At 45.1% G+C, this 25885-nt stretch overlaps 1 protein-coding gene and 1 long non-coding RNA gene across 5 annotated transcripts; one reads left to right on the forward strand and one right to left on the reverse strand.

Annotated features, from left to right (window-relative positions):
• Nucleotides 1-979: 979 nt before the first annotated feature.
• Nucleotides 980-24654, forward strand: TMEM150A (transmembrane protein 150A). Of its 4 annotated transcripts, none has more exons than XM_068274870.1 (8): nucleotides 980-1127; nucleotides 8995-9177; nucleotides 12350-12397; nucleotides 13141-13227; nucleotides 15862-15929; nucleotides 16162-16289; nucleotides 18075-18252; nucleotides 23432-24654. In XM_068274870.1, exons 2-8 carry the CDS (start codon nucleotides 9113-9115, stop codon nucleotides 23671-23673), a joined length of 816 nt encoding a protein of 271 aa, XP_068130971.1. In that variant the 5' UTR covers nucleotides 980-1127; nucleotides 8995-9112; the 3' UTR covers nucleotides 23674-24654. The 4 variants fall into 4 exon arrangements, with proteins under 4 accessions (XP_068130971.1, XP_068130970.1, XP_068130972.1 ...); XM_068274869.1 differs by lacking the exon at nucleotides 980-1127 and adding an exon at nucleotides 1156-1268; XM_068274871.1 differs by lacking the exon at nucleotides 980-1127 and adding an exon at nucleotides 1156-1268 and having other exon boundaries at nucleotides 8999-9177.
• LOC137562985 (uncharacterized) lies at nucleotides 1438-15596 on the reverse strand. The gene is made up of 4 exons (XR_011030228.1): nucleotides 14827-15596; nucleotides 12249-12384; nucleotides 8038-8274; nucleotides 1438-1632 (listed from the first exon to the last, which is right to left on the reverse strand). It is a non-coding gene; the product is annotated as an uncharacterized lncRNA (long non-coding RNA).
• Nucleotides 24655-25885: the final 1231 nt, after the last annotated feature.

Genomic DNA, 25885 nt, shown 5'->3' on the forward strand with positions numbered 1-25885 from the left:
AGCCTCTCTAATTCCCCTCATCTGTGACTAATCACAAGTTTTAAATCAGGATGATACCATTTATTGGCTAACTACAAATGAATAAGAATAAACAAGCTTTCGGCCTTGCAGCCTTCGTCAGGTTTACATCCTGTTAGTTTGCAAGCTGGTGGTACAGACAGCTTATACACATGCAACATCAAAAGGGAAAACAGATATTTTTTTCAAGCATAAATACGTCATTAAGATGCCTTAATTCAAACAGACCATCTAAATGGGGTAAGATAAGGATCCTTGTTTACTCCATTGCTCACAGACCTGGTATTAGGATTGACCCAGAGGTATCGTAAATTCTTAGTTCACAAGTTCAGCTAGAGTGGCTGAGACAGTTCATATATCATCAATCTCATACCAATATAGAAAGTTGTTGTCCTTATTCAAACCCTTCTCCACAGCTTTGAACCAATTTATAAATTTTGTTTCTGCTATTAATCGGTCATTTGACGTTTTGAAGCCGCCCTTCAGGGCAGTGACACAAAGATCATCCATGCTGTGTACCCTACTGCTAATCACAAGTTGTAATTTGACCTCAGCTGAGTCAGATGACATGGCAGAACAGCTAATTGGTAAACACAGGATGTTAACCCTATGTCTGCTTCCATGACAGCAGGGAGTAGACACACTGCTAATTTATTGCAGTGTTTGTAGCAACTGCAACTAAGCAATGCTTTTCTTTAAAGGTTAGGATGTTGTTGCTTATATTTTAAAGCAGACTTTTCGGATGGTGACCGTGGGCTTTTTCTTATAGCAGTAACCTCAAAAGCAGCGTGGGAGGAAGGAGAGACACACATCGCTCTGCGGAGCATTATACTGAAGCACAACACTGTTTACAGTATATAATTTGCACTATGCAGGAATGTATTACAGCGCATTCCTGCACAGTCCTCTGTCCTGAGGGGAGGGGATTCCAAGGGAGACACGCATGGCTCACACTGACGCCTGTAGCACAGCTATGCACAGCTCACTGTATGTGAATAACACACAGAGCTCTGCTGCAGCCTCGCCACCATCGCCACCATACAGGAGCACAGCTGACCTGGGAGGACAGTCAAGAAACACACAGGCGCACAGAGATGACGTCGGTATAGGTAGGTGTACACAGCTTCTTCGTATACTTATCAGGGAGGGGCCGGAAGAAGGAGCTGGCTGGCTGGCAATGGAGACATGCCAACCAGCATATGGAGGAGCGCACCAGCAGACAGCAAAACAGAAATAAGGGCATTGGTCAGGTAACATAATACATGTAACCCTCTATTTCTATTAGAATACTATTATATGCTACAACTATCACAACATCATTATTGCATTTTTACATGAGGTCTGCTGTAAAATAAGTCCAGCCCTCCTTCCCTACTGCTCAGGTCAGAGGGAATCTATCATATTTTTCAGAACCTGGCTTGTTTTATTTCTGACATCTGTCTTCTGTGTTGTTGTTGGTGTGCGTCAAGTGATGTCATAATAATTCGACTTGTCAGATCTTTGGAGCTACTATTACTGGGGCTGGAGTTGTGGACAGGGCTAATTTAATCATATGCTTCTGAATCTGATTAGTCCTTGGCAGAGCTCTGGTTCCACCCATGTTGATGCCAGGTCCTGAAATCAAAAAGTTTAATTTAAACCTCATTAGATGTCATATGATGCACAGCAAGACTAGAACCTACATTTATGCTGTAGGATCAGGTAAATATGATCAATTCCCTGCATTAGCTTTTACATTTTGATCAGCATCGTTATAGTGTCTGTGACTCCTGTTCCTACATCTGAAATTGTATATCCCGTGTCTCTAAAACATTTAGCCATAGACCCCGAAAAAGCATGCAGCAGATCAGGTACTCTGATGCTTTTTCTTGATTAGCCATATGCTTGTTCCAGGGTTTTTACTCAGACACTACAGATCGGACATGTTGGACATAATCGATCTGACAGTAAATCTGTCAAAAAATTGCATTGTGTGTACCTAGCATAACTGTAAGGGAAAATGTTTCATGCTTTAGCTCAGGATACCATTGCCTAGCAGATTAATGTACTTATGCCTTAAAGGGGCACTATTGCTAATTTCTTTGTTTTTTGCCACTATAATATTAAAATTTGTATGTGTATCATACTTAGGAACATCTATTGTGGCAGATTACATTTCTTTCTTTACACAGCCAATTTCTTTTACAGCTTTAGAGTCACGTCGGCAGATTTACCTTCCTGACGCGACTCAGGCTAATCCATGTTGTAGTAGGAGGCCTCTTTTTATCTCGTTGGAGCTGCCGTTATTGCTCACCCCTCTGGTCAGCTCAGTTAAGATCCTTCCATCTTCCAACTGCACTATTGTGCAGTTACAGAGGTCACCCGAATCTGCCATAAAGTGCAGCCGCCGTGGAGAGTGGGACGCAGACGTCCTCCAAAGTGGAACACATCCGCTGTGCTGAGCAGGACCCAGCCGCACGGATTACGCTGCCCTGCAAGGACCCCTGTGCTCTTAGATTCCGCCGCTGCCTTGCGCAGGTCAAGTCTGGTAACCATAGAAACGGACAACAATAGGTGTCCGTTTCATTGCCAGGTTCACTATAGGGGGTCCTTGCTGGGCAGCGTAATCCGTGCGGCTGGGTCCTGCTCAGCACGGCGGATGTGTTCCACTTTGGAGGACGTCTGCGTCCCACTCTCCACGGCGGCTGCACTTTATGGCAGATTCGGGTGACCTCTGTAACTGCACAATAGTGCAGTTGGAGAATGGAAGGATCTAAACTGAGCTGACCAGAGGGATGAGCAATAACGGCAGCTCCAACGAGATAAAAAGAGGCCTCCTACTACAACATGGATTAGCCTGAGTCGCGTCAGGTCTGCCGACGTGACTCTAAAGCTGTAAAAGAAATTGGCTGTGTAAAGAAAAAAAATGTAGTCTGCCACAATAGATGTTCCGAAGTATGATACACAGACAAATATTAATATTATAATGGCAAAAAAACAAAGAAATTAGCAATAGTGCCCCTTTAAAGGGAAAGAGTGATGTGGAGGCTGCCATAACTATTAACATTTAAACAATGTGGCAATTAAACAATGCACGTTTGCCTGGCTGTCCTGCTGATACTGTGCCTCTCATATGTTTAGCCATAGACCCTGAACAAGCATGCAGATCAGATATAGGCTTGTCTCAAGGTTGTGACTCAGGCAATGCTGATGCCAGAAGATCAACAGGGCTGCCAGGCAACTGGCATTGTTTACAAGGAAATAAATATGGCAGCTTCCATATCACTCTCACCTTAGGTTCCCTTTTACGGTCCACCCAGAAGAAAATGGACAATGAGATGCTAATAATTCAAGCTTGTTTGTAAATATAATGCAAATTGTATGCAGTTTGGAAATTGGCCAATCAGATTTGGCAGGTGGTTCATTTGATTGGTCCATTTTCAAACTGAGGACAAATGGCATTTAATTTGCATACAAGGTTGAATTCTTACTTTGTTGACCATATTTAGCTAGTATTTGGAAGTGCTGCTCCCATGCGTGTTTGTTGCATGCAATGCCTTGTCTGTGTAGATGAGCTGGCCATTGAGGATCATATTATTACAGTTTGCATGCAAATGTAATGCAAATTTTGTGCAGTTTGGAATTGAATCAATCTACTGCTGGGAATACACGATGCGTTTCTGCCACTCGTTTCTCCGCTCAATCCTTTTTGATGATCGATCCTCCACTCGTTTCTCTTATCTTCTGCTTGTTTTTCTAATCTTTTTCTATTCACGTCTAACAGAAATTGAGCGGCAAAACGATCGAACGTGAGATCGGACATATCGGAAATTATCTATCGAACCCATCTATCTGCTGCAAAAACGCATCGAGTATTCCCAGCATAAGGCACTATGTAGTGTGGTGTCAATAAATGTGTCTTTATCAGAATGTGCATCCTCCTATGCCTTTCCCCTGTATCCCATTATCCTTCCATCCCCTCTGCCAAACCCTAACCTTTCCCCTCTGCCAAACCCTAACCTTTCCTCTCCTGTGCCTAAAACAAACCTTTCCTCTCCTGTGCCTAAAACGAACCTTTCCTCTCCTGTGCCTAAAACAAACCTTTCCTCTCCTGTGCCTAAAACAAACCTTTCCTCTCCTGTGCCTAAAACAAATCTTTCCCCTCCTGTGCCTAAAACTAACCTTTCCCCTCCTGTGCCTAAAACAAACCTTTCCTCTCCTGTGCCTAAAACAAACCTTTCCTCTCCTGTGCCTAAAACAAACCTTTCCTCTCCTGTGCCTAAAACAAACCTTTCCTCTCCTGTGCCTAAAACAAACCTTTCCTCTCCTGTGCCTAAAACAAACCTTTCCTCTCCTGTGCCTAAAACAAACCTTTCCTCTCCTGTGCCTAAAACAAACCTTTCCTCTCCTGTGCCTAAAACAAACCTTTCCTCTCCTGTGCCTAAAACAAACCTTTCCTCTCCTGTGCCTAAACTAACCTCTCTGCTCCTGTGCCTACAACTAACCTCCACCTTTCCTCTACATAACACTATCCTCCCCCTCTCTTGGGTTTAATACTAACTTCTCTACCAAATGCTAACCTTCCATTCTTAGATTCCGATTCTGATAGGTCAGAAAAAGTGCTACTACAGCAGCACACCACTACATATGGATGCATACACACAAAATTGGCCAAATTTACGACTTTCATGTAGTTTGCAGACCAACAGATTTTGAATACTATGAACAGATTGCATAGGTAAGTTCTCATACTACGTGGAGGTGATAAAATTAAGTAATTGGCCAATCAAAATTGGATGTCTGTAAGTTTTTGGTTGCTTGAACAAAGTGGAAACCACGCCACCAATAGTAGTAAAAAGTCTATAGCAGGTCAGCATACCATATTGTAGTTTACTCCAAAATTATTGTATCCATCAACCCTTCAACATAAAGCTGACAGTTGTTTCAGAGCTACACGGGGTCCACTTTCTCTAGACATTGGGCTCTATTCTCAAAGACTTCTCGCATGTGGTAAAGTACATGCGGGAAGTTTGCGACCAAAACACCGTCAAGTTGACATTCTCAAAATGTTCCGCATGTTTTTTCCGCATGCGGAAAAAGTGCGGGATTCATAAAAAGTCGGTATTTTCCGCAATAAAAAATCAATTCTCAAAAATGTTCAGGCGCATAATTTCGTCGTTACTTACCGCTTTTTTTTTCTTTTCTTTTAATCACCTACAAATAGTAGGTGATATATTCCGCATCCCATTGACTTTTTAATGAAGTCTGGAGGCTTAAGGGCTGTGCTTGCTGGACTTTAATCTTTTTTTTTTTTTTTTTTTTTTTTGTTAAACACTTTTTGATGTGACCTTTTTACCGCATGATTCCCGCATGAATAATGGCTTGTTTCCGCATCTTTTTTCCCGCATGCGGAAAACATGCGGAAAATATTAGTGAATGTGGAAACCATGCGGAGTTTATCGCTGGCGGAAATATAGCGGTAACATTTTGTGGCGGAGCAGTGCTTTTCAGCGCTGCTAGATTTGGGCGCAGCCGGCGTCTCCATAGACTTCAATAGGAATCATTCCTATTGAAGCGCTCAGTGAGTAACGTCGGCTCCGTCAGAAGACAGAGCCGAAGTTGCTTAAAAACATAATAATTCGGCCTCCAGCAATCGCTGGAAGCCGAATTATTTCATTCTCCCACTATCCATGTCGGCCTGGAGGGGGAATAGTAATTAATTCGGCCCGGACTTGTGCAGAAGCAGGATCAGCCATATACCGCTGTATCCTGCGCCCAAGTCTACCGGCGCCAATTTCAAATGTACTCTTTTGTGGTGTCTTTGCCTCTTAGTGAATAGAGCCCATAGTGCGGAAAATACAAGCTTCTGTGGCCTAGACTACTGCAACTTCCTCCTGTCAGGCCTTCCTCAAAACCGCATCCCCCCCCCCCCCCCCCCCTACAATCCATCAGGAACGCAGCAGCCAGACTAATCTATTCCTCCCACCGCAGTCTCTACGACTCCCCTACGCAAATCCCTTTAGTGGCTTCCATTTTGCTTTAGAATCAGTTTCAAGATCCTATGTTTGGCATACAAATCTATGCACAAGTCCTGCCCAACCTACATTTCTGACCTGGTCAGCAGATATACACCTGGCCGTCCACTTCGCTCCTCCAACAACCTCCTCCTAACCACTCCACGCATCTCGCACTCCCATGCACGGTGACAGGACTTCACTAGAGCTGCCCCCATCCTGTGGAACTCTTTTTCACTGCCCATCATGCTTGCTCCCACCCTCAACATCTTCAAAAAAGTACTCAAAACTCACTTCTTCAAGGAGGCCTACATCAACTCAACACTGCCCTAACCCTCTCTGCCAAGAACTTCTTGATGTACCCCCTCTCGTCATGTCACCAACCCCTCCCTCCCTCTAGATTGTAAGCCTTTGGCAGTGCTCTCTCCCCTTGTGTATCATACTTGACTGTGTACACTTTACCCAGAATTATGGAACTTGTATTTTTACCACTTTCACTCCAGTGTATGATCTGGCATTGTACTACTATCTGCATTGTGTTGTGTATCGTATTGCTTATTACTTGTATTGTTGTATCTATTGTCTATTACCTGTATTGTGCTGTCACCCGTTATCATTGTCTGTAATCCTTTTTATTGTATAGCACTGCGGCCCTATATAAATCCCATATATGTTGGCCCTATATAAATCCAATAAATAATAACAATAATACAGCAGAATTCAGTTGTAGCAGTACAAATGTGCAGCTGTTATTTGCAGTGCCTCTTGTCCTGCTAACATCAGTTCTCCTGCAGCCTCCCACATTTCAGGTGACAAGTATTATTGTGTGTTTATATAGTGCTGATATCTTCAGAGGCACTTCATAGACTCTGTAGCCATATCACTATCTGTCCCTCAGAGGACCTCATAGTCTAACGGTAAACACTACCATAATATCTAATGTCTCTATCTTAGTGTAAAGCCAGTTTGCTTGGGGAGAATCAATTAACTTGAGATGTTTGTTGCATGTGGGAAACCAGAATAAAAAGGAAACGCACACAAAGCTGCTTGCAAGGCTCGTGCTGCACACATCCTCAATTACACCTGTAGTCAAGAGCGTTCTGCACTTGCACAGTCCATAAAAAAAATGCTAATTTGCACACGCTGACTGCTCCCAACAGCAAGAGCATGATAAAGAAGGCGCACGTGGCCATCTACTGGCAGACAGCTTTCTGAGGGCTACAGTGGTTGAAGGGAGCATTGCAAAATGATGGCAAGGGAGGACTACAGGGGCTAGAAGAAGCTAGGTAAGTTCAACAAGAATCAATTAAAGAGGAACTCCAGTGAAAATAAAATAATGAAAAAAAGTGCTTAATTTTTACAATAATTATGTATAAATGACTTGATCAGTTACATTCTGAAATTTATTATATGGCGACATTGTTACTGCTGGTAGGTGATGTCAGTGGAAGTAGCTGCTGCTTGCTTTTTTGGCCGTTGGAAACAGCTGTTATTTCCCACAATGCAAACCACAGTGTGATGTCAGTACCTCAGTGCTGTGAGGTGCTGACATCACACTGTGGGAGGGGTTTCACCACGATATCAGCCATACAGAGCCCCCTGATGATCCGTTTGAGAAAAGGAAGATATTTCTCATGGGAAAGAGGGCATCAGCTACTGATTGGGACGAAGTTCAATTCTTGGTTAAGGTTTCTCTTTAACATTTCCATCATTTAGTAATGACCATTGTATAGACCTGAAGTGGGGGTTGTGGATGTCAAACTTTTGCAAACTGATGAAGATGGCAGAGCTGATGTCAAAGGTCACCTGTATAGATAGTAGATTGTCACCTGAAATGAGTGGTATTATTTACTTCACAACTTAGCAGCCTATATGGACTGTTGGTATTCATATTTAGGACACCGGTTCTTATGTGCTGCCTTGTAGTAAATTACCATTTATATAATTCTTAATGATTTACTGTAATTATTATTAATTTAGGCCATCATCTTGCTAACACAACTGTAACAATAATGAATACAGTTACCTGGGTCTTCTACCGGCAGTCTGCTAAGATAATCTTGTACTGCACATGCGCAGGACGGCGACAGGGTCATGATCAAGGCAAGGACGTGCGTAGCCAGGGCCATGCAGGCACAGTGGCCACCAACTGGCCAGAAATTAAACTGTCTCGTTTCTGGGGACCACAGGATCGGATTTTCCCGGCGTGGGCACAGGATGTCTGCTGATGGCCGGTATAAGCCCCAGGTAGGGTAGCCGGAACCTGTTGTGAAACAGGAAGTGTCAGAAGTATAGCGTGCAAGCTTGCAGCAAGGGGTAGTCCTGGCTCACATCTTGGACACAAGCGGGCACAGTTTTGCTTCTTACTAATTTCTACGCATTCATCCCTACTATTACATCATATGCTCACTCCAACCTGAATAATCGCACATACCTTCTGTTTTAAGAAGGCAAACTTTTGTTTTCCACAGCATTTTAGTAAGAGGGCTCTTTGGTCCTTTTAGCCTTACACAAGCATGGGAGTTCTGGTTCACCATGAGATTGCTGGGTAGTCTGTTACTCTGGGTGTTCCAAGTCCTACCCCATAGAGCCACATTAAGCCATGCCATTCACTGAGGAGGACCAACCAGTTTGAAACAGTCTGTATGCATGTTGGATTATTGTGGCTCTGTATAATTAACAAGCTGACACATCATTGCATTCTGGCAGACCTGGAGGTGTGTTTAGCTTTTGATGATCTGCATATTCAGCAGTGATGCATCATGAGAGACAACATATGCTCAAAATCTGGCATGGAGTGCTCAGTCGTCACAGAGGGTGGTAAAGAAGAGGAAACCTGTCAGATGGTTTTGCACTGACTCTGTGATCACTTAGTAATAGCAACGTAAAACATAATGTTTTTCTTAATGAAAGTTGAATTTCCCTTTTAAGTGCTGGATTGTTGTGTTTTATATTGTCCTTTTTTCTCTCTGCCTTCCCCCAGACAGGTGGTCAGTGAAATGCCTTTAGCTGTTGCTGGTAGTGGCTGCTGATGGTTTGCGGTGGAGTTTCCTGTCCGGCCTGCGCGTCCCCCTCCCTTGACCCCCGGTTCTTCCTTTCTAATGACTGGCTGGATTGTCCTACCCATCAGCCTGACTGCATTCTCCATCCCTGGGATATGGATTGTGTGAGTAGCTGTCTTTATTAATGCTTTTATTAGTCTCCTAGAGAAGACTAGTGATGGACTAAAAATACATGTTTCAGTTTTTATTCTGGTATTTAATTACAACCTTTTATCAGCACATCCGCCCATAAAAGATCTACAAATAGCAGCTTGTCTGTTTGCCACCATTAACCTAGCTTCCTTGTCCTACTGTGTTATTTTACGTAATGGGGCATACCTCCCTGCCCTGTCACTAATAGCTTCCTCCTAATACCAGTAACTACTTAGCTGCCTGGTAGCTCTTTGTATAGTCTTTCTACATTATAACAAAACCAAAGTGTTATGGGTTACTATAGGAACTACAGGAACAGGGACAGAATAGCAGTAGTGGTTGGCTGTAGGTGATCCAAAAAAACACATCACTAGTGACGTTGTCAAGGATAGCGAGGGGCACCTGTGCTCACAGTAGAATGTTGCTCAAGCAATCATGAACAATCTATTCGGTAGTAAAAATGGCGGAGAGAATCAAGGGTGACATTGTAGGTGGGCCAAATCCACCTAATCCTAATTCCTCCATATCTGCTAAGTTATAAAGTCATTAAAGGCCCTGCTGAAGCCAGAAGGTGCGGAGTTGATGATTGACAGATACTGCATCTTTTCAAAAGAATTCATAGGCCCTTATTCATTTTACCTCTAAGTTTTCTCTTAGGAGATAATTTGTCATCTTCAGTGTAATATAATGTTTGAGAACTCTGCAACTGATAAAGGTACCAAGAAGTAGGAGAAAAAGTGCTGTCAAAATTCTGAGTGTTTTCTGGCTTGCTTGTGGCCTTAAAAATGCAGTTTATTGATAAGATGTGTAAATATCACTTGGGAGAAACCTTAGGAGAAAAAGTGAATTGGACCGGGCCCATAATGTCAATAAGCAATGCTGGGGTTCTGTGGGAAACAGTGGCCAGTTTAGCCTCTGTTTTAAAGTGGTAAACTCATAAATTGTAAAATGGAAATATTTTAATTTGGATGGATAGTGTAATGGTTAAAGGACACATCCGAGCACTTCGAAAATAAAAAAAATTCCACTTACCTGGGGCTTCCTCCAGTCCCTCCCAGCCGTGCTGTGCCCTCACCGCAGCTCTGCTCACTGATGGTGGCCCCCCGGCGCAAGATCCCCACTGCGCATGCGCTAGCGGCTCTCAGAGCTGCACTGACATCATCCGGACTGTACTGCGCAGGCACAGAAGTTCTGCACCTGCGCAGTACAGTCCGGATGACGTCAGCACGACCAGTGAGCCACATGCTGGAGCGCAGAAGAAGCTGACCTGGCGAGGTCGGCATCTCCACCGGAGGGGACCGGGAGCCACCGGTGCTGCGGCGAGGGCACAGGATGGCGTGCTTGGGCTGGAGGAAGCCCCAGGTAAGCGGAATTTTTTTTTCTTTTTTTAGCTTGCTCGGACCTTCCCTTTTAAAGAGACTCCGTAACAAAAATTGCATCCTGTTTTTTATCATCCTACAAGTTCCAAAAGCTATTCTAATGTGTTCTAGCTGACTGCAGCACTTTATACTATCATAGTCTCTGTAATAAATCAATGTATCTTTCCCCTGTCAGACTTGTCGGCCTGTGTCTGGAAGGCTGCCAAGTTCTTCAGTGTTGTGGTTTTGCTATGAACTCCCCCTTCCAGGCCCCTCTATGCACACTGCCTTTGTATTAGGGCTGGTTCAGACGGACGTCTGCGTGGCGTCGCGTCTGGGGGCGTTGCGGCGGCTGCGCGGTAAGGCTTTCAGTAGCCTTCGCGTCGCGTGTACGGTGCGGTCGCGTTTCTTCCCCTAGGGGGATATTAGCAGTCGCGGTTGGCCGCCCACTGGAAGCTACATGTTGCTTCCAGGGGCAGCTCGAACGCTACCGAAAATCGGGACCCGAACGCCGCGATCGTGTAACCGCGCGCAAAAGCTTGGTGTAAACGTTTACCGCGACGTTCCGAACGCTTGCGGTAAACGCTCCGCAAGCGTCCATCTGAACCAGCCCTTATTTAGATTAGGGCAGCTTCTCTCTTCTCTCTTCTCTTTTACAAGCTGGATAAATCGTCCTCTGAGCTGGCTGGGCTTTCACATACTGAGGAAATTCAGACAAGGGCAAAGCTGTTTGCAAGAAGAAACGAGCAACTTTTTAAAACTGTTTTTAACCACTTTTAATGCGGCGGGGAACGGCGAAATTGTGACAGAGGGTAATAGGAGATGTCCCCTAACGCACTGGTATGTTTACTTTTGTGCGATTTTTAACAATACAGATTCTCTTTAAGGGCTCTGCCTCTGACACAGGGACCAGGGTTTGTAACTGGTCTCTTCCTATTCAGTAAGGAGTCCTTGAGCAAGACTCCATAACACTGCTACAGCCTATAGTGTGCACCGTAGTGGCTGGAGCTTTGGCACTTTGAGTCCGCCAGTTGAAAAGTGCAATATAAATGTTCTGCGTCTTGGTCTAATTTTGGGGCAGACCCTCCAATTGTGTTTTTAAAGGGAACCTGCAGTGAGACGAATATGGGGGCTGCCATCTTGATCCTCTAATAAACAATGCCAGTTGCCTGACTTCTGTGCTGATAAGTCACTGGCCAAGAATGGACATGAAGATCAGATGCTGTGACTCTGGTCTGGCTCCAGTGGTTGCAGGCCTGTTGCTGGTGTGTGACTCAAACAAAACTAAAGCGTAAACTTAGCCTGCCAGCCAGGGAGGGGGTGAAGATGGCAGCCTTGCTGTTCCTTTCACTTCAGCTACCCTTTAAATGTCGCTCTGGGGCCAAGTCAGTTCCTTCTGGCGCCTGTTCAGCACCGCCATAGACCGTAATCTTAATTATGAACATAATGGCGAGGCGGAATCACTATAAGATCACTGTACTGGGTGTCGGCAGTAGCCGGACCTTGAATTATGGGGCCAAAAGGACAAATTAGGTAATCAGTAGGGGAATATATTTATGTACAGCTTGTGTTAGTAAGTTTTTATCGAATAAGCCTTATTTTTTCAGTGGTCACACTGACCTCAGATATTTCCAGGTGACATGGAAGGGAAACCTGATAAGACAACAGAATATTTAATGACTCACCTGAGATGGTCAGTCCTGGGCCTGTTTGACTGTCTTCACAATGTTGTTTTTATGATGCTGTTTACAGTAAATGTTACCTGTTGTTTTGTCTCCTCCTCTAGGTATGCCATGGCCGTGATGAACCATCACGTGTGTCCTGTGGAAAACTGGTATATATTACATATTTGTCCCAATTACATGCCATGATGACACTGAACTTATCTGTGTTAATAAATCTGCCTCAGTGACTCGCCCAGCATGCATGCACCCCAGTCAGTGCAGCCGCATAGGAACAATACTTTTCAGTGCAATAATGATTCTGGATCGGCACATGAGTGTGACTTGTATGTTAAATTATAGTATCTGTACTATGGGGAGAACTGTAGCAGGGCTAATGTTTGGGATATTATTAAGCTGCATCCTATAGAATGCAAAAATGGTTGATAAACCCCTTCATCTTCTTAAAGCCTCGTACACATACCTGATTTAAGTCCCCCCCCCCCCCCCCTGCATAGCATTACACAGCTCGTCGTCCACTCAGTTGGCCATGTGTATGTGCCCTTAGAAAGAGACTGCCTCTTTGTACAACCCCACATTCTGTATTGGCATCAGTATCTTAAGCAGCAGTGCAGCAGCTTTCTGAGTAGTTCTGTTTTGTCAGCATGGAAGGGGTTGGGCACCGCAACACCTGCAGGAAAGTCTGTGTTTGCATGCGAGTGCTCAAAATCTGTCAAGACTGCTATTTTATCTCCCAATAACAGAGCTAATACAGTGCAGTGCTAAAAGTAAACCTATTCACCCAGCTATGAACTCCTGATATCACTGCCTTCCTGCTGAGTGCACATTTGCTAGATAGTGGACATTTATATTGTTATAATCTTTACACTGATATTTGATGATTTTGTTTGATTAGGACGTACAACTTGACGTGTTCCGATGACAATGCCAAGCAGGGGTCACCAAAGTCTTGCTGCACTCTGGAGGATGTCCCCCTCATCAGGTTATTTATATTTACTTTTTTTAATAATAAAAAAGTGTATTAGAACTACAGCAGAAATGCTTTAACCTGCCTGGCGTTCTGATTCCCGGGAACGTTTTTTTTGCACATTTTATTTTTTTATTTTTCATGTAGCTAGCCTAGCGCTAGCTACATGATTCCCCCCTCCCTGCGGCGTCCCACCCCTCCGATCGGCGCCGGCGCAATGGCCCGTCTGGAAATCCCGTTCTGAACAAGATTTCCTGGAGGGCTTCCCCCGTCGGCATGGCGACGCACGTCGTGACATCACAGGGAGACTCGATCAACCCCTCAGCGCTGCCTGGCACTGATTGGCCAGGCAGCGCACGGGGTCTCGGCTGGGGGGGGCGCTCTATCGCGGCGGGCGGCGGCGATCGGGTAAGGCACGCAGCAAGCAAAGTGCTTGCTGCGTGTTTTAAAAAAAAAATTATTCAAATCGGCCCAGCGGGGCCTGAGCGGTCACCTAGCTCGTCCAGAAAGCTAGGGAGGTTAAAGGGAACCCAAGGTGGGAGACATGTGGAGGCCAACTACCTTTAAACCAGGGGTAGGGAACCTTAGCTCTCCAGCTGTTAAGGAACTACCAGTTCACAATGCATTGCAGGAGTCTGACAGCCACAGTCATGATTAATAAAGACAAATGCATGCTGGGATTTGTAGTTTTATCACGGCTAGAGAGCCAAGGTTCCTTACCTCTGCTTTAAACAATGCACATTGCCTTGCTGATTTTTTTCCCCCTAAAGTTTTTGGCTATAGACCCTGAACAAGCATGCAGATCAAATATGTCTGACTGAATTAGCTTCAGGTGTGTGATTCAGACACTACTGACCAGAAAGATCAGCAGCACTGCCAGGCAACTGGTATTGTTTAAAACAACATAAATATGGCAGCCTCCAAATGCCTTTCACTCTGGGTTCCTTTTTAAATAAACAAAAAAAATAATTATATAGAGGTTCATCCTTCTGACCGCCAAAGAAAGTGCTTTTTCCTGCTATAAAGAAATATGTATGCAGACAATGGCGAGCTCCATGACTACATTACCTATTTATGGGTTTAGAGGTGTATTTAACACGTGGATACCACCTGCTCTGAAGCTACCAGGCGGGGGGCTCATCTGCCCACAGCCAGTGCACCAATGAAAGTGGTGGGTGTGGCATCAGGAGCAACACCCAGACAGATGGTCACATGTAGCCAGCCACCTCGGCACCCTAGTTTGGACATTCTCTGCTCTCTTTCTGGCATCAACATCTGCAGAGAGATATATATATATATAGAGAGAGAGAGAGAGAAATTGAGAAAAGGTGATCAAAATACTTTTATTATGCCTAACCCCCTTCCCTTCTTCCCCCACCAGCATCTGCAGCATTTTTCCTATAAATGTCTTGTGTACTTGCCAACGGGCAAGTTACAGGCACAGAATGTGGTTTTTAACAATCTCTTAAAACTAATTAATAAATGCGTATTGCAATATCTGATATAACTAAGGAGATCTGAGGCTTTTTATTTTAATATGAGGCATGCATACACACAATTTATTTACAATAACTTCAGCCTAACCCTAGGGGGGAGGGGTTGGGGTTGTTGTACCTGGAATTGGTTTTGGCTCATACAGGGACAGAGGGAGGCAAAGGTTCAGCAGTGATGAGCCAGTTCTTCATGAAAGAAACCAAGGGTGATGGCTGATGCTGCTGAGGATCCTGATTGCTGACATCTGGCAGTGCTGGCCAAGGTGTTCCAGTTCAAAAGGTGCAGTAGTGTTACTTTCTGTGGTGGGTCCCCACTCCTGCATTAGGCAAGGCTGATCAAGATAGTCTGGCTGTCACAGAAGCGTCCACCCACAGCGGCCATTACTTCCGGATTAGCAGCTGGCAAAGGAGGGGCTTAACCAAAGGTTTCCCCGCTGCAGCTGATGGATGGATGGAGCTGGCATCTAGCGAGGCCAAAGGTGTTTGTGCCTTCCAACCTCAGTGGAGCCCTGACCTGGATAGCAGCGGTGGTCTCCACACGGCCTGTACCTGCACGGACGACGGACACAGGCAGTGACAAGGTGGAAAAACCTCTAGGTCCCGGACTTCCCACGACCCGCACCAGCATCCCAGGCTACGCCGGACCACACTGCACACCTTCAGGTGGGAAAACAAGGTAAATAGGTAGGGAAAAGGGAAGAAAAACAAGAAAATACCAGAATCCTGTGGCCTTGGCTGCCAATTAAGGTGCCGTCTTCCTGAACGGCAGTTTAACCGGTTTCAAAATTCAGGCTTTGGCTATGTCCGGTGCCAAATTATACAGCGGACACCGCTGTAGCCACAATTAACATTGCAGTCTATGGCAGCTCCCAAATATGATGGCTCTGCATTACAGTGTAGCAGTTGTAGTTCAACTGATGCTCGATAGATTTCTGCTGACATCTGTTGAGGCTGAGTGTGCCATATAGGGGAGTATCCATCACTATACAGCCATATAGGGGTCAATTGATTTGACATATTAGTTTATTTTTTGTAATTGACCCGTGTATAGCCAGTTTTACAGCAGAAAGACACGTTAGGAGTACTTGCTCTATTAGTGTTGGCAGTACAGTGGTAAAGCTTGTACTGACATCATCTTTGTGCCTTGTCTTAACAGTAAGTGTGGGACGTACCCGCCAGAGAGCTGCCTGTTCAGTTTGATTGGAAACGTTGGTGCTTTTATGGGTGAGTGTTTCCAGCAAGAATAAGAATAATCCCTCCTGTTGTTTCTCCTATCCATACTTTCCACTGACATTCTTCCGGCCACCCTCACTGATCTCCTCTCCCTGTCCTTCCACCTACCACAACTCTCACATCCTTTCCATTGCCACCTCTCCACCCAGACATGTGACTTCCCCATCCCCTGCTCCTCTCAGTCCTGTGTCCCTCCCTCCTCCCTGACTCTCCTCTCTCTCAGTGGTGATGATCTGTTTGCTGAGATACAGTCAGGTCATCGAGCTGAGCCACAGCTCCTGGCTGAATACTGTGGCTCTGATCTCCGGCTGTACCAACGCGGCGGGACTTGTCATGGTGGGGAACTTCCAGGTAAGGACACACTACTCTCTTAGTGCCTCTGTGTGTGTAGTGTAGCTCTGTTATGGCTTGCTGTGGTTGGTGTTTGGTTACTTCTCAACTCTTATTTCCATGCACTGAGCAATTTTCTGTTTCACTAAGTTACCTGTATGTTTTCAGCTTGTACTCACAGGTGTTAATTGATGTGTGTTACTCCTGTGTGCAGACTCTGGCCTCAATTTTCTAAGCATTCCCCCATTCTGTAATGCAGAAAACAGCAGATCTTGCCAAATACTAATTCACTACACCTATTACTGCACTAAAAAGTAAAATTACAGACTAGTGAGGTAAATACCTCAAGAAAAACAAAATGGCAATTCACAAAGATTAAAGCATTCAGTAAATCAAGTAAAAGTGTTTGGTATTTTTCTCCAGCTCTGACCGGCCAGCAACTCACAATCTCCATACGGCAAAAGTTGACAGATGTATTAGACAGCCAATAGGGAGAGTGAGACAGCCAATAGGGAGAGTCACATAGCCCTGCTTCTCACCCCATTTGGTCCCATACTCTGGAGGGTGGGACTTCAGAATGGCAGAGCAGGAGGAGACATTTAAAAGGGCTTTTCTGTATACTTTTAAATGTGTATATCTACACATTAGACATTATATCTATGTGTATATCTACTCACAGCTTCCTACCTGACCTGCTCCACAGCTGGTGAGATTAACCATGCAGGGCTTGGTGAATTGACGCTTGCTTTTTCGGTAAATTACCAAACTTCTCCCGCATGCCACAAATCTTAGTGAATTTGAGAAAAAAAGTGTAAAGGAATCTAGTGTGTTAGCCTGTATCCCCTGAAGTTGCTTAAAGATCTGGCACACTGGATCTGTAAGCAAGAGCAATAGCCCATCGCAGTGTTGCCCCTCCTACAGCCACCCAATAGAATCCACGTGGTTCCCAGGGTAATGCGTGTGTTGCTATGTTAATGTGGCAAGCCATGCGTTACCATACCCTGGTAATGAGTGGCGCTAATAGTGTAACTTCCCCCTCCTTATGATGCCCAACAGAAGCCACTCAGTAACTGGGGTAATGCGTGTGTTGCTATGGTAATGTGTGGCGTACCACTCGTTACCATATCCTGATAACGCACGGGGCGCTAATAGTGTAACGGGTGCTGCTCCCCTAGCGTTGGTGCATGGCAATTTTACCGGTACTATCTGAGCACAGCAAATTTGCCGGACATATGTGGGGTAGACAAATAGAGTGTTAGGCTAGGTACACACACTAGATTTAACTCGGCTGAGGCAGCCATTCAGAACGGTCTTGTCTGAGAACCTGGTGTGTGTACAGGTGTCGCCTACAAATCCGGTACACTGGATCATTAAGCAACAGCGATGCCTGAATGCATTGTTCTCCTCACCCCACCTGGCAGAAACCGCTCCATCTTCCGCCTCTTCTCTCCTCCCTAGCATCAGCTTGAGGGCTACAGCTTTACTCTTGTCTGAGGGATCGAGTTGTGATCCCTGCAAGGGACAGTAATTTTGTATGCGCCTTTACAAATGTATCAGCTGATAAAACTGATCACACGGTCTTTCCTGAGCTCTGCTACACCAAAGCATCCCTACCACATCTCCACACAATTGCCCAGTACTATTCCCATCTGATGTGTCTGGGGAGACGTACATGCAGTGCTGAGGAGCAGATACCCTGTGCTATAGATAAAAGCCATGTCCTAATACCTGTGAGTATGTTAAGCCAACCCAGAATAGATATAAATGATTGTCCTGATAAGTCACTGAGTTGTGCTTCTCTGGCAGGTGGATTATGCTAAGTCTCTGCATTATATCGGGGCAGGAGTGGCGTTCCCAGCTGGGCTGCTGTTCGTATGCCTTCACTGCATCCTCACCTACCATCTGGCCACCAGCGTTCTAGACTATTGGGTGGGACACCTGCGAGTAAGCCTGACCATTGTGGCCTTAGCATCTCTCGTTCTGAGTATCCTTTTACCATGACAAATGGCAGTTTAATGTGTATTGGTGGAAGGTGAGCATATGTGACCTGAACCTATGTAAGTGTTAAAACTAAAATAGCAAAATAGTAATCTTGAAATGAAATTTGTTTTGACTTCAGAAATATTCTCCGAGTAAACTGTTTTGGCACACTGGATCTTTAAGCAAGAACAATGGCCTATATCGCAACTATTGTGCACTTCTTCTAAACAAAGTGTTTCAAAGCCTTAAAAATGCTGTAGATGTACATACAGTGGCTTGCAAAAGTATTCGGCCCCCTTGAAGTTTTCCACATTTTGTCAAATTACTGCCACAAGCATGAATCAATTTTATTGGAATTCCACGTGAAAGACCAATACAAAGTGGTGTACACGTGAGAAGTGGAACGAAAATCATACATGATTCCAAACATTTTTTTACAAATAAATAACTGCAAAGTGGGGTGTGCATAATTATTCGGCCCCTTGAGTCAATACTTTGTAGAACCACCTTTTGCTGCAATTACAGCTGCCAGTCTTTTAGGGTATGTCTCTACCAGCGTTGCACATCTAGAGACTGAAATCCTTGCCCATTCTTCTTTGCCTAACAGCTCCAGCTCAGTCAGATTAGATGGACAGCATATTGAACAGCAGTTTTCAGATCTTGCCACAGATTCTCGATTGGATTTAGATCTAGACTTTGGTTGGGCCATTCTAACACATGGATATGTTTTGTTTTAAACCATTCTATTGTTGCCCTGGCTTTATGTTTAGGGTTGTTGTCCTGCTGGAAGGTGAACCTCCGCCCCAGTCTCAAGTCTTTTGCAGACAGGTTTTCTTCCAAGATTGCCCTGTATTTGGCTCCATCCATCTTCCCATCAACTCTGACCAGATTCCCTGTCCCTGCTGAAGAGATGCACCCCCCGAGCATGATGCTGCAACCACCATATTTGACAGTGGAGATGGTGTGTTCAGAGTGATGTGCAGTGTTAGTTTTCTGCCACACATAGCGTTTTGCATTTTGGCCAAAAAGTTCCATTTTGGTCTCATCTGACCAGAGAGCCTTCTACCACATGTTTGCTGTGTCCCCCACATGGCGTGTGACAAACTGCAAGCGGGACTTCTTATGCTTTTCTGTTAACAATGGCTTTCTTCTTGCCACTCTTCCATAAAGGCCAACTTTGTACAGTGCATGACTAATAGTTGTCCTATGGACAGATTCCCCCACCTGAGCTGTAGATCTCTGTAGCTCGTCCAGAGTCACCATGGGCCTCTTGACTGCATTTCTGATCAGCGCTCTCCTTGTTCGGCCTGTGAGTTTAGGTGGATGGCATTGTCTTGGTAGGTTTACAGTTGTGCCATACTCCTTCCATTTCTGAATGATCGCTTGAACAGTGCTCCGTGGGATGTTCAAGGCTTTGGAAATCTTTTTGCAGCCTAAGCCTGCTTTAAATTTCTCAATAACTTTATCCCTGACCTGTCTGGTGTGTTCTTTGGACTTCATGGTGTTGTTGCTCCCAATATTCTCTTAGACAACCTCTGAGGCCCTCACAGTGCAGCTGTATTTGTACTGACCTTAGATTACACACAGGTGCACTTTATTTAGTCATTAGCACTCATCTGGCAATGTCTATGGGCAACTGACTGCACTCAGACCAAAAGGGGCTGAATAATTACGCACACCCCACTTTGCAGTTATTTATTTGTAAAACATGTTTGGAATCATGTATGATTTTCGTTCCACTTCTCATGTGTACAGCACTTTGTGTTGGTCTTTCACGTGAAACTCCAATAAAATTGATTCATGTTTGTGGCAGTAATACACTGTATAACACAACACCATGAGCAGTGAAATCTGGGAGAAACTCATTGTTGCTAGTAAGTTAGAAACACCACTAAAATGCATGGAGTACTGTAATGACACTGAATAATCACTGCAATATGTAGATCAGAGATGACTGTCCTTACATTTTAGTGGAGAGGCCTAGGGATGGTCAATGAAATGCAAATAATTGATGCAGGATTGTTCAAATGTATGCAGCTTGAAAATGGACCAATCAAATCCCACCTTGGCTTCCTTTGATTGGTCCATTTATAAGCTGCATATATTAGCATAATCCTGCATCATTTTGGAATTGCATCTTATTGACCATCCCAATTTATGCTCCCCTCTCATGGAATGTGAAGAGGGAGTAAAGGTGCGTACACACATGCGACTATAGCCGTTTGTAACGATCGTTCCCCGATCTTTACCAACGACGATCGTTACAAAAAACGAACCAACGACTATTAAGGCAAACGACGAACGAGGCAAATCGCTACAAAACAAAGTTCTGTCTTGGCGGATTTTTACCACCGACGATCGTTAGCAAAAGTGGTACATCGTTGGAAACGATCGTTCGTACCAGGCTGGACATGCGTATTTCACTTTTTCTCCAAGGAACTTTACAATTTTATGCGCAGGCGCATTAAGTGCTTTTACGTGATGTAACGTTCGTTCTAACGATGTGATCGTTACACACTTTTTACAACTAACTTTACTTCGGTCGTTCTTTCGTCAATTAAAAGATCGTTCGTCGTTGACAACGAACGATCGTTGTCGCATGTGTGTACGTAGCATTAAGCTAGCGCTCCAGGGATCTGGGGGTCTGTTTACTGTAGACAGGACCTTGTAAGGCTTCTTTAAAGGACACCTGAAGTGAGAGGGGTATGGAGGCTGCCATATTTATTTACTTTTCAATCATACCAGTTGCCTGGCTGTCCACCTGATCCTCTGCTTTTAATACTTTTATCCATACACCCTGAACAAGCATGCGGATCAGATGTGTCTGATTGAAGTCCAACTAAATCTAGTTGAACCTTAGTTGCAAGCTGCATGCTTGTTTCAGGTATGTAATCCAGACACTACTGCAGCCAAAGAGATCAGCAGGACTGCCAGGCAACTGGAATGGTTTCAAAGAAAATAAATATGGCAGCCTCCATATCCATCTCAGTTCAGGTGTCCTTTTAACAAGAAAAGACAGATCTCTGTAACAAAGTAACAGCCCACAGACTTTCCTCTCACTTCCTATGCAAAACTACCAATAATGCCTAGGTTTGGATAGTTACAGCCCTGTTTACCTAAAATAAGCCCTAGATGTAATTTAAAGCATGCTCGAAGCATAAGCCATAACCCAAAAAGAAGCCCTAGCGGCAGTCACCGTACAGAGGTGCGGGGACAAAGCGGCGCAGTGCCAGTCGGGCATCAGGCCTGTCATCCCAGCACACAGCAAGGTTATCGGCTATATCCAGGGATGACAGGGCAGGTGCCAGATCAGTACAGTAATATAAGACATCCTCTGAAAATAAGTCCTAGCACATCTTTTGGAGCAAAAATTTATAAAAGTCTCTTATTTTCGGGCAGGGCCAGATTTATATCACTGGAGGCTATAGGCACAGATGTCCTGGCACCCTAGACTTCACCCTCCATGATCCTACAAACCCCGCCAACCTGCACCACAAGTGTCACTCCTCCCTTACTTCTCTTGCCCATCATAAATAGCTACAGGTGCCCCTTAAGGTGCGTACACACATATAGTCGTTTGAAACGATCATTCCCTGATCATTTCAAACGACGATCGTTTAAAAAAAAACCTCCAACGATCATTAAGTCAAACGATGGACGAGCTAGATCGTTAAAAACGAAATTTCTGCCTTGGCGGATTTTTTTAAACGATGATCGTTTGCAAAACTAGTAAATCGTTAGAAAACTGTTGTTCGTACTAGGCTTGACATGCGCATTTTATTATATCTCCATAGAACTTTTCATTTTAATGCGCAAGCGCAACACGTGGTTTTCAATAATTTAACGTTCGTTCTATGAATGTGTCCTGTGACACGTTAATTGCTCCATGATTATACCATAATTGTAATTTTAATGGACACTAAAACAGGACAGAGTGTTTTTTTTTTTTTTGTTTTTTTTTTTGGGGGGGGGGGGGGTTCAGCGTTGTATTATCTAAATGCTCTACCTACATACCTACAGTATGAGTTCTCGTTCTGTAATGTAATATACGTAACGTTAGTTTTATAGTGTAACGTACCTTCCTATGATGTCACTTCCAGGAACGGTATGTGACGTCTTCACTGTACAGAAGATATAATAATGGCTAGATGTGAGCCCGTCGCAGAAAACACGCATTTTCCTGTATTCTACTGTGACGTTTTTCCGGATCGTTCGTTAATAAACGATCAGATCGTTACACACTTTTAAAAACTACTTTTGCTTAACTTGTTCTTTCATCAGTTAAAATATCGTTCATCGTTCACAACGAACGATCGTTGTCGTATGTGTGTACGTAGTTTTTGTATTAGGCGGCCAGAAGAACCTGGCCTCCATATTAAAGGGGTTCTATGGATGGGCTCAAAAGACAAAATCCGACACTTACCTGGGGCTTCTATCGGCCTCCTGCAGCTGTAATGTCCCGCGCCGTCCTCCTCCGATGCTCCGTTCCCTGCTGCCGGTCCCGGTCTAATATTCGTGTAAATAGACGAATATTGCTCGCTCCCGCGTGCGTCATCGGGAGCTTACTGTGCAGATGCAGTATGAAGTTTTCTTGTACTGCGCCTGCCCAGTAAGATCCCGATGATGTGCCCGGGAGCGAGCACTCGCACGGCCGCGCAGTCTGGGTAGATGCAAGATTAGACCAGGACCGGTGGTGGGGAATGGAGAATTGGAGGAGGACGGCGCGGGACATGACAGCTGCTGGAGGCCGATAGAATTCCCAGGTAAATGTCGGATTTTGTCTTTTTAACCCCCTCCACAGAACCCCTTTAAAAGGCAACTGAAGCAAGAGGTATATGGAGGCTGCCATATTTCCTTTTAAGCAATACCAGTTGCCTGGCTATCCTGCTAATCCTCTACCTTTAATACTTTTAACCATAAACCCTGAACAAGCATGCAGCAGATCATGCTTGTTTCTGGCATTATTCAGACACTACTGCATCCCAGTAGACCAGCAGGACTGCCAGGCAACTGGTATTGTATAAAAGGAAATAAATATGGCAGCCTCCATATATTTCTCACTTCAGTTGTCCTTTAAGTAGCTAGAGGTGCCGCCAAGTATTGGGTAGCTAGAGGAACCTACAGTGCCTTATAGTAAATCCGTGTGTAATGTACAAGTAGCTTTTCCTTATCCTTGTTCTCAGGCGGGGTCTTTTTTATCCACGAAAGTTTCCTCCTCCAGCACTTGGCTGCCATCTGCGAGTGGATCTTTGTTCTGGACATACTAGTCTTCTATGGAACATTTGCCTATGAGTTTGGCTCGGTCTCCAGCGACACTATCATGGCCGCTCTACAGAGCTCCGCGGCTCGCAGCTGCAAGTCTCCAGGAAGCAGCAGCACATCTACCCACCTCAATTGTAACCCGGAGAGGATTGCCATGATATGAGGAGGACGGGACCTGCAATCCCCCAACACTCAGGATTCTTTTTTTAGATTTTTTTTTTTCTTGTTGTTGTTTTTACCAAATATCAAGAAACATAAGCCAATTTAACCCTTTCCAGCCAGGCAGGCATATGAAAGACTTCACTGGCGGCGCTTGGGTTACGTAAAGGAGAAAGTATTCACTGAGGCTCACTTTTTCATGTGCGTGTTCACATCTAACACTTTTATGGGAAGGGTAATATTTTTATATTTTAGCTATATTTTATCTTTTTTTTTTTTTTTTCAGGGTGGGTAGATTCTGCAGTGCAGCTTCCCACTACAGCCAGTAGAGGGAGCTGTTTTGCTGTTTAAACCGATGTACCAGAGAATGCAGTGAGTTGGATATGGACCTGAGATCTAGTCGTTAGCTGGCTGCATTCTCCTGTATAACACTATGGCTGCTCCACCATGGAGAGGTTACGGATGCACTTTATGCTTTGTCGTAGGAAGGCACCTTGTGGTTGTTCTGTAGGGACTGTACTGATTGCAAGCACAGTGCAGCAATTGTGTAGCTGGAGTCTGAACTCAGTGTTTTATATATACAGTGTACCTGCAATAGTGTTTTATCTCTGTGTAGTCCCTACACATTATATACTCTGTAATTAACATTCCAAGCTGACTTCCTATTGGATTTTGTCAGTTTTCACTGCCTCACTGCCCGACTTGGTCGAACAGACTGCTTTTATGTTCAGTATTTTTCAGATATGTGCACTCAGTGGAAGGAACACATGACCACAGTATTGCCTCAAGGTGTCGATATTTCCATTGGATGTGATTGGATGTAAACATCCCAGAGATCTGTTGGCAACACATGCTGAAATCGATCCAGAATCGGCCTTGTGACACCGCATCTGCCTCGCTGGCCTGACGCGGCCCCCCGGTGCCCAGCACAGTATACATTACCTGTCTGCGTCTGGCTCTGGGTTCAACCCTCCATCAATACACGTGCCCCACGTGGTTGCCGGAGTACTGTGCGCCCACATTACTCTGGCAGTCACATAGGGCACGTGTATGGACGCAGGATGACGCCAGCGGCAGAAGCAGACAGGTAATATATACTGCACTGGACACAAGGGAGACACATTGGACATTAGGGCAGACGGCGTCGGGGGTTTCCTCGACTACCCCAATTTCGCTCGCTGTTACTGCCATGACCAGGATGACCCAACATCTTTGCAGCATGTCCGATCGACATGCTCGGGCCGAAATTAGCCGCATCGTTGATCGGGCATGCACTTGGCAGCACCAATTTTCATCCAATTTGATCATTGAGTCAGATGCATACCTCCCAACTTTTTGAGATAAAAAAGAGGGACACTTAAGCCACACCCCTGCCACACCCCTAAGTGCACCTCTGGCACACACTCTAGTCCAGGGCCGGCGCTACCATAGAGGCAAAAGGGGCATTTGCCCCGGGGCCCCGACCTCTGCCTGGGCCCCAGCAGAGCCAACCCTGCGATATTTCCCCCCCACCCCCCTTTCCTGCTCGCACTGCTCCCTGGGGCCCTGCTGCAAGTATATTAGCAGCCATAATCGCCTTATCCCCATCGGGTGAGCGGGCGGGCAGCGGCTGCACTCGGAGACACTCTGTCTCCCTCCCTCCCACTCTATGACCCAGCACGTGTTTACACATGACCCACCGGGTCATAGAGTGGGAGGGAGACAGAGTGTCTCCGAGTGCAGCCGCTGACGCCCGCTCACCCGACGGAGATAAGGTGATTTTGGCTGCTAATATACTTGCAGCAGGGCCCCGGGAGCAGAGGGGTAATGGGGGGGGGGGGGGGTGCAACGATGAAGTTTGCCCCAGGACCACTTGAACCGGCCCTGCTCTAGTCACATATACCATAAAGATTTCACAAGAAAAATATGTTTTTATAATTCAAACCACATTGGTCCTTTCTATCTTGGTTCATTTTCCTTCATATTAACATTTGAAAATAAGAAATATATCAATTTAAAGGGAAGGTCCAGGTAGATAAAAAACAAAATCCTCTTACCTGGGTCTTCCTCTAGCCCCTGGCAGCCATCCTGTTCCCTCGCCGCAGCTCCGGTGGCTCCTGGTCTTCTCCGCTGCAGAAGCTGACCTCGCCAGCCGACCTCTTGTGTGCCCCACCCCGCGGGTCACGTGGTCTGGCCAACGTCATCAGGTCTGCACTGCGCAGGCACAGGTAGTTCTG

The sequence above is a fragment of the Hyperolius riggenbachi genome, chromosome 3 (genome assembly GCF_040937935.1).
Source record: "Hyperolius riggenbachi isolate aHypRig1 chromosome 3, aHypRig1.pri, whole genome shotgun sequence".
Classification (NCBI taxonomy): Eukaryota; Metazoa; Chordata; class Amphibia; order Anura; family Hyperoliidae; genus Hyperolius; species Hyperolius riggenbachi.